The 9,256-nt window shown below is 39.5% G+C and overlaps 1 protein-coding gene across 2 annotated transcripts; it reads left to right on the forward strand.

Annotated features, from left to right (window-relative positions):
* Positions 1–4,551: 4,551 nt before the first annotated feature.
* Positions 4,552–8,816, forward strand: si:dkey-45d16.4 (scaffold attachment factor B1). Of its 2 annotated transcripts, XM_067580365.1 has the most exons (7): positions 4,553–4,764; positions 5,485–5,607; positions 5,754–5,895; positions 6,053–6,161; positions 6,536–6,626; positions 7,297–7,491; positions 8,072–8,816. In XM_067580365.1, the coding sequence occupies exons 1-7, from the start codon at positions 4,728–4,730 to the stop codon at positions 8,197–8,199; spliced, it is 825 nt and encodes a 274-aa protein (XP_067436466.1). In that variant the 5' UTR covers positions 4,553–4,727; the 3' UTR covers positions 8,200–8,816. The 2 variants fall into 2 exon arrangements, with proteins under 2 accessions (XP_067436473.1, XP_067436466.1); XM_067580372.1 differs by lacking the exon at positions 7,297–7,491 and having other exon boundaries at positions 4,552–4,764.
* Positions 8,817–9,256: the final 440 nt, after the last annotated feature.

A 9,256-nucleotide genomic window follows, 5' to 3' on the forward strand; every position in this document is an offset into this window, starting at 1 on the left:
ACAGTTCAGATATACTCATACAAACACTTCTAATGATGTGTTCAGACAAAGTGAAGTGAATTTTCACCAGTTAAGCTAATCGCCTGCTGGCTTTAGCTTCATATTCGACGGATAAATATGAGACTGGTACGGATCTTTTCATCTGACTCTCAGCAACAATGGTGAATGTTTCCCTAACTGTTGAACTGTTGCTTTAAAACTGTACTTCAACTTATTTTTAAGATACGTGCTTACATTTACATTTTTCTTTTTCCATAAGTCAGAGATAATGTATGTATTCTCACGCCTCAAAGTTTCTGTTTTCAGCTTGTGATGAGATGAAAAATGTGATAATTGTCAACTCTGATGCGAGTTTCCAGCTGCACAAATGAAATAAAAAAAACAAACTCAACGGAAAGTTTTCAGAACTGAGTTTGACGCGCAGTGGGCGTCAGTGGCCTGGGGGTCTCTTTTTTATCTGGGATGATGAATTTCACTGACAGCTTCAGTCACTCTGAGCCCTGCAGGGTGTTCTAGTTGTTAGAAAGGCTTCTTTTACTAACTGGATGGAGTGAGAGGAAGTTGCGCGTCATAAAACATCTGCTCTCTGTTGAATTATCCTTCCAGAAGACACCAAATGCGTAAAACTCAGCCCCTACAGTCTGTAGTTTTATGTAATCTGACACTGACTGAAATGCTCGGTATGAGTGTGTGACTTTGCAAGGACACAGACAAGTGAGACTCAATGAAAAAAGGGAAAATGGGAAATGCCATTCTCAGCCCGCTTGTTGCCATGGATACCACAAATACAAAATATGCCCCAGGAACCAGAAACATGTGCACATAACCACAATAGCCACATATGTTATTATGCTCACAAGGCAGATACCATTTACGTAGCTCAGTGAGTTCAATTCAACACAGGAGCCACTTTTACTGTATGAGAAGGAGTTCTATCTCATTTCTAATGGTAGAGCTATAGGGATGTTTTTTTGTTTTTTGTTATACCTGCGGCAGATCATGTCATAATTTTATCTTTTTGATCTAACTTTGTTAATGCCTGCTGACATTTAGCACATCAATAATCAATGAGTGCAATGAACAAAGGGGAAATATTACCAAACAACTCGACGTGAATGTGGATTCCTTGCAGTCTCATGAATATTGAAAATGTGAAAATAATTATTGAAATTAGACAACTATGAAGCCTCCAGGGAGGGATATGTTAAAAGCAGTCCATTATGTAAAAATGAAGCAGACATACAAACATGTGTTAACGATTCTGTTTCTTTAATGTATTTCTTTCTTTTTGTTGATTTGTGCTTTTGTGTTTGTTTGCATGTTTTCCTGCTTCTCATACAGTTTGTTCTTAACTGACTTATATTATATTAAATATGTATTTCTCTTTTATGATGTACTTGAGTAATCTTTCTTTTTTATTGGTGATAAGGTTCATTGACATTTTGATGTGGGTACTGAACTGAATGTAATCTGCTTTATGAATCTATTGTATTTTATATGCTACTGTAAACACACATCAATTGTACAACGCCATGATGACTCACTCCATAAAGCTCAGTATGGTTGACAGAAGGATTTACAGTATGAATATATGTCAAATTTGTGTCACAATGAGAAAGAAACTTATCTGAAGACAAATAAAGATGTTGTTTCTGGTGTCTGCAGTTCACCATGAAATACTGAATATACTGGAACAATTCTGTGGTTATAATCACTTTGTAGCTCTAAAAGTCAGTTTTTGAAATCAAACATATTTAATCCTGCAATATTCTTATCAAAAAGGACCAGAGTAAAGACTTACATCAATCAGTGTTACCAACTTCTACATAAATCTTCCATTAAAAGTTCAGGATTTTCCAAACTATTTCTCTGAGAGAGAAGCAAAAGTGCAGCAGCATTCGTGCACATTAAAACTTGAAAAAAACAAGTGTAAAAACGTGTGATTATGTGTTAAAAATTGGCTAGTCCTGCTGTTTTGTTATAGCAACAGAGACTAGAATATGAAACACTAAAGTGCTGAAAATTAAGCAAATAACTACAACTGAGTACAATGAATGTAATACACAAAATAATCCTGCAAAATGGGAGAACAAATGTACAAAGGCAGAAACATGCTTTGTAAACACAAAGAGTGGAGAAGAGAGGTTTTTTTTTGGAGGGGTGTCAGATTGCTGCTAAGAGGAAAAACTCTTCATGTTGTTCTTATGGAGGTCGATCTGCTCTGAAGCACTCACTGGAAGAGTTCTTTGATCCTGGCAGGACCAGCACTGTGTGTCCTAGCTAATTAACAGTCCAGTGACATCTGAGCACTGAGACTGCCAGCTGCTGGTGTGCAGGCAGCTGGAGCCTGCCTGCTTTCTATTCTTTCATGTGCATAACCGTATACGATGATTTGTACTGTATGGTCACAGTGTTGACGATGATTATTTTGGCATTCAATCAAAGTAATATGATATATCTTTCATATTTTATTTAAACCACCCTTGCTTTGTATAGTTCTGTGCTTTATACAACAAACTGTTTCCTACTGTTTCTCATTCATGTCTGGTGTCACCTCTTTTCAGTCCAGGGGTTTCTAAATGACAGCAATGCTCAACATCACAGTCACCAGTAATGAGAGCGTGGGCAGTACTAGCGCCTTCACTTGGAAGGTTGCCATGTTCCATTAACTCTCTCCTAAAGTCGCCAATGCAGGGGACAAAACTGATTTCCTCTCTTTAAAAAAAGCAACTCTGAGTCATACCCCAGTCAGTCCTCTCTCCACGCTCTCCCTCTCTCTCTATCTCTCTCTGCCTCCATTCCTTCTTTTGTCCCTCCCTCCCTCTCTCCCTCCCTATGTCATCAAAACACTCCCCCAGCATCTCGAACCAAATAATCAGATGATTACGATGCAGCAGGTTGCCAGGTCCTGAGTCTGCTCTACTCCTTATCTCTATTTCATTATAACAGCAGCAACTTCATGCAAATGTGGGCTGGCTTAGAGCAATGACAGAGTGTTCGTGTGTGCGTCTGCAAGTCTGAGAGTTTCTTTTTTTCAGGGGGTTTGAGCATTTATGATCTGAAAACTCACAATTCTGTGTCTCTTCTCTATTTTATATGATTGCACAAGAGAAAATGAGGTAATCTGACCCTTCCACTTATGATTAACTGCTGAAAGAACTGAAGGTTATTTCATAGCAAGTTATGTAGCTTTGGCTACATGCCTAAAATATAATTGTTTTAGCTGCAGGGGGTTGTTTGATAGACTGCAAATAAACCAAATAAATATGCAATATATCGCACATTAGCAGCTATACCATGAATGTCTTATAAACAGATGAGCACTGCAAGGTGTGAGGTCTGTTTGTCTTTACTTCTGAGAACTCGAGCCAACAAAATTCCATCCATCCAAGAATGATCTGTGAAGAGATGATGATAAATATTTGCCAGTGTCAAACTCTCACATAAGACCACTGTGACAGCTGTTTGATTTCCAGGTACTCTGAAGTCTTGAAATAATAACAGGGTATGTTTAAAATCGGATGGTTGCAGATTCACCTTAAAGTACAACATAGAAACTAAAATTACAACAAGCCATTTTTAGCCAAAGTTAAGGACACATTGAGGGTGTGGGAGAGTTTATATGAGGATCCATGCCACAGCTCCCAAGGGCAACATTAACATCTGGATGAAGGACGGAGCGATAAGAGTATCAACTCCTGTTGCTTGGAAAAGATGGATGAGAAGAGGAAGGAATAACAAAACTAAAACTAACTAATGAACTAAATACAGCAACAGAAATAAAGGGATGAAGTTAATGGTATTCCAGGGCCATGGCTTTAACAGGAGTCCACTTTGGAAAGTGGCTCAGAAATTCATCCAATTATGATAAAGGGTAACAAAAGTTTATTTTCAATCATTGTGGGACATCTGGTTGTTCTTTGAACTTACAACATCTGATGTGTCTTTCAATATCACATTCATGATCCTGAAAATCAGGCGGTAAATGTCAAAAGAAATAAGCAAAACTTTAAGATGGCGAGAGAGATGCAGTGACAGGTGTGAGTTGGAGGAAAGCACACATAGCAGGAAAGGTTTCATGAATGAGTCTTAGATGTGGATCTGGACTCATTCAGACATCCATGCAACTTCTTCTGAAAACTGAAATATTTTGAAGTGAGTATGAACCCAAGGGAGAGAAATGTAACAAACACACTGGCAAACATGTGTAAACATCATATTAAAACATAGCCTCCCACAGATTGATGTCCTAACATCCAGACAACCTTTGGCTTAATCAGTTTTTCCCAGTTCGCTATGAAAATTGATATGCAAAGATCTGGAACACGGAGGTAAATATTTTGTGTAGGGCGTTCAAAACATTGTTTGTTTGCAGATGCATGAACAAACTACAGTTTTTTAACTTAGACTAAATATCCACTGTGATTACCTTGTTCCTAACATCAGCTGTCATCAAAGTCTGGGAGACAGAAAGTCAATCTAAAGACTTACATGTACCAATCATCTCCACATCATATTCCACCGATTCCTTTACAATCATTGAACAGCGGCTCTCTGGCTCCATCTAGTGGCCAATTTGAGTAAGTGTAACTCAGACGAGCGCTTCCTCCGTTTTGCCAGATTCTGATTCTCTGCCAAGTTGAGTTACACGTCAGTAGGGAACCTGTACTGGTGAGTGGACGTGTACAGTGCGCGTCAGGCAGTTCCCGGATGCACCAAACAGAAACATGGAACGGGTAGTGGTGGAGGTGCCGATCAACAACGGTGAGAAACATTACCACCTCCACGTCTAACGCGCCTCTCAAACACTTAAATTAACATCTCCCAAAAGAGCATTTGGGGCTTTTGTCGATTCGTGCACAAACGCTGCTCCGCCTCCTCTGACGCATGGTCCGGCATTGAACGTGCTGTAGCCTCTGTGGGGCTATCAATGCTTTACTGGCAATTTGTCTCGTTTGTGTGTAGATTCTTGTAGCTGCAGGGTACCAGCAGCTTGCACTTGTGCACTGTGGAAAACAGTAATGACAGAGTGGCAAACAGCAGTGCTGCAGCTGACAGACTGCTGTCATTTATACCTCTGGACCAAAACACGGGCCCAATTTATTTCCCATTATGACCATTTATAACGTGATTATATGACTACACTTTCATGATATATATTTTTTTTTTTTTCTAAAAAAGTTTTAGATTATGATTATAAAACTTGGATCAGTTCAGTAGTGCAATCCTATGGTTTTGGCCAAATGAAAACACCTACATCATAGTGAATTTCACACACACACACACATATATCCCCAAGTTGGATTTGGTATCTCTGGATACTAATAGTGATAACAATAATAATGTAAATATAGATTCAAATGTATCTGTTTCATTATCAAGAAGGTCAGAAGTCAGGCCAACACTGAACCAGGCTTGCCGTCTTTCAAAATCTTACCAGGCTGTATCCATTTTATTGTTTTTTTTTTGTATTCCCAACTTCAGGTTTTTCCCTCGCTGGCCCTTCTACAACCCCAAGAAAACGTCAGGTGCGCTTTTCAGCGCGTCATGACATCATCCTTCTGCGGGAAGTTATTGCTCAGAACCCCTTTGCCTCCAAAGAGCCAGGTTAGCCTGTTTTTTTTTAAAGGACTAATCCACCTGAAAACATCTCAGTATTGTTCAGTTGCAGAGTGCTACAGTTTCTGCACAACAAATATGGACAATATGTGGTCATGTATTCATGGATTTATGAATTTGCTAATCTTTGTCAGGACGGATCTGGGCCCGCGTGGGGGAGATTATCACAGCAGCACTCCAAGATGAGAATTTTGAAGTGGATGCCAGGAGGTGTAGGGAGAGGACCATGTTGCTGCTCGACTACTACAAGAAACAAGACTTCCCCAGCTTGCGCAGGTTGGCTCAGTCAACAGGACCTGTAAAGCAAACTGTACTATTTCCTATGGATATAATAGCCCTGCATTGGAGGTGTGCTTGGCCTTAACAAACCTTAACACACACACAAAACTCTTTTGTGTGTGTGTGTGTGTGTGTGTGCTTTTGGTGTACTCAGGTTTGGAACAGAGAGGTTGTACGCCCAAAAGGAGGATCTGCTCCATGAGGTTTTGGAGCTGGAGGCTGAGAAGGGGCTCCTGGTCAGTGGCGAGAGCATAAAGTACCAGGTGGGTGTCAGGTGTGTTGTTTCAGCAGAGGGGGGGGGGGGGGGATACCTGTAGCACAAGAAATTTGTTTTTACAAAGGGTGTTTTGTGCCCTTGAACTGGGTTGGAGGGGAAGATTAATTTTGTCAATGGTGGTAAGAACTCTATTCCACCCTCTCTCATTAGAGCTCAGTTGTCTATTAGAGTTGACACCTAATTTTTCTTACACTCATGATGATAGATTGTCTGTTGTAACATTTCAGTGGAACTGAGGCTAGCCATACAAATCGGACAGATGTTCTCTCTACAAACTCTCACTGAAACAGTTGCTGCTGCTCATAATTCTAGTTTTCTTATGGTTATAAAAGTAATATTTTATCTTCTTCTCCTTTCTAGGATGACGAGCTGAGAAAGCGAGCAATAGAAGAACTAAGCCTTCCGGAGCAGGACAAACCTAACATCACTATCACACAAACAACTACTACAGGTAAGAGCTGATTCAAGGACACTGGACAGGACATGACTCTATCACTTCATACCCACAGCACATAGTTAAAAGAAAATGTATTTATTGGCTTAGTGATGTTCCTGAATCATTACACCCTGCTGAGAGAGTTTGCTTAATTGTTGAATAAGACCTTAAATAATGTGGAAGTAGTAGAAGACTCTGCCAGATTTAGAACTGTGATCCACACTGCTGTCACTGATATGGTACGTGGTGGTACTCCACTGAGCAACATGGTTAATATTTGTTATGTCGTGAGAAAATAGATTTGAAAGCAGCAGGTAACTGTGACAAACTGGTTCAAGCAACATGACAAGGAGGGAGTCCACGCAAGAGTTATACTTGACTCAGTTTTGTTTAAAAAAAGATCAGCTTCATCAGTGATGAAAGCAATGCATGGACAAGTGGCATGTGTGAGTCGAGGGCATAAATATTACTCAAAATACAGATTTTTGGTGTAGCGTAACTTTAGTCCCTCATCCTCAACCCTTAATTTCAAGGATCTTGCGCCTGGGTAAGCAAGTATTTTCCATTCCCCAAATGCCGTTCAGCAATTAATCCATGCCAACTCCAGAGGTGTTACTTTGTAGCTGACTGCTATCCGTGACCCCCCACCCCCTTCAGAAATTAGTAAATTTTCACAAACTTACAGTCACAGCAGAACCAGAAGAAGACCGTGAGGAAATGGCTGAGCTTTCAGCGGCGCCGACAGCCAAGCGGCCCTGCCAGTGCTGCTGCCAGACCTATTCTGAGATCCTCAGCTTCCTGGAGAAACGCTCAGAGGCGGAGCAACGGTTGCGGGAGGAGGAGCTTGCCCTCCGCCGGGAGGAGCTAGAGATTCAGAGGAGTAAGATTTTCGTAGAGCAGTGTAGCGTGGTTCTAAATCCAACCCTGTGCAAAAATAAAAAGGTGCTAAAATATATATCCCTACCCCAGCTGTGTTATATATTTCCTTTTTTCTATTTCTATCTTGAAAAATGGATATTGATTAGTTTTAGAGCCACAGTTTAAAAAAAAACTAAAACTACTTGACAGGAATGATGTTAGTTGTTTCGGATTAAGTTATCAGAACATTATTGTAACTAAAATGGGCAATAAATGTCCTTTCTACTAATGCAATGCCATTTATTTTAAGGTTGGTAAACTCTAAGAAAGACAAAAGACAAAAAATCTAATAAAGTTTGAATTAAATTTTGAATAAAGTAATAGGAACCATTACACTTAAGAATGAACACATCACATATCAATTTATAGAAAATACAAGAGCCTTGACATGTGCACAGATACATGTCAGCTCAAAAGGAACAAAGTTTGCTTAAAACTGATTTTAAAATTAAGGAGTAAACAAGTATATGCTGATTGTTAAACTGTCACCGTCCTCAAGGGGCATTTAATTACAAATTTAATTTCCCTTTTTTTATTCTCAGGTAAGATTGCTCTGGAGAGGGAACGTCTGGGAGCTGAGAGAAAAGAAAGGGAACGGAGATTTGAGTTGGAGAGCCAAGAAAGGCAGGTCATCTTGGACCTTCTAAAAGAAAAGGTGCTGAAAGGCTGACAGAGAGACACTTCACTTCTTCAGAAGAAATAGAAGAACAGTGTTGACTGCTAAAAAAGAGGAAGGAAAACAAGGAAACAGGAAGTAAAAAGATCAATTGCTGTCGGTTAGTACTTGCAGGTCTTTGACCTAAGAGATAACCAGTGAATTGAGGTTTAAAATAGAGGGCAGTCTTTGTTGAACTTAACAACCAAACAAATGAGTAATATTATGGGTGTCTGGGTGTGTGCAGGCGTACTGTATACAGTTTATTTAACAAAAAGGCATAAAACTGCTGACAGGGATTTCAAGGAAGCAATATTCGCCTAAAGCAGCTGCACAGAGCTGATTGATTAAATCCCAAAAGACTGTTTTATTTCACGTGGCACAGTCTGTATGAGATTTAAAAACTGTCACAATTACTGGAGTGTCACCCAAGAAGTGGAATGCAGAAAAGAGTGCGGTGCGAAGTCTGTAGGTGTGGTGATCCACTGAGCCAAAACTGGATCAGCTGTGGTCTGTTGCACAAAAGCAGATAAATACCTTTTCTTGTGTGATGCCAACAGCAGGATGTTTTTATGATTCTTTTTCATTGGAACACCAGTCTTTGTGGTGCCAGAATGAAAAAAAAAACAAAACAAGAAACACCTAAAAGAAAAGTTGTATATCTAAGTTATTGACAGGAAAGTTGGGGTGCAGCTCGATTGATATAGAAGTCTGATCAGACTGTTTTTAGTTACTGTGAATCCATTGATTGGTAAGCACTTTTGCACTGCAAATATTCACACCAATACCAGCCGTGATGTACAGTATGTGTCCATAATATATAGATTATATAAAAACTATTAACAATATTTGATCTGAAATTACGTTATGGTAATAATGTCATGTTGTAGGTATGTTACAGTCATTTTTCAATAAGATCGCTATTAGTCAAATAACATTCTTAGTTTAAGTTGTTACATCTGTGAGGTGTAACAATATTACTTATGTTCAGTTTTTTCTGCTCTTTGAGTAATTAAATTATCCTTCTGTCATTACATGACAGTTGCTACTGTGGCCTACTGTATATTGTTGC

Source organism: Thunnus thynnus, chromosome 3, assembly GCF_963924715.1.
Source record: "Thunnus thynnus chromosome 3, fThuThy2.1, whole genome shotgun sequence".
Lineage (NCBI taxonomy): Eukaryota > Metazoa > Chordata > Actinopteri > Scombriformes > Scombridae > Thunnus > Thunnus thynnus.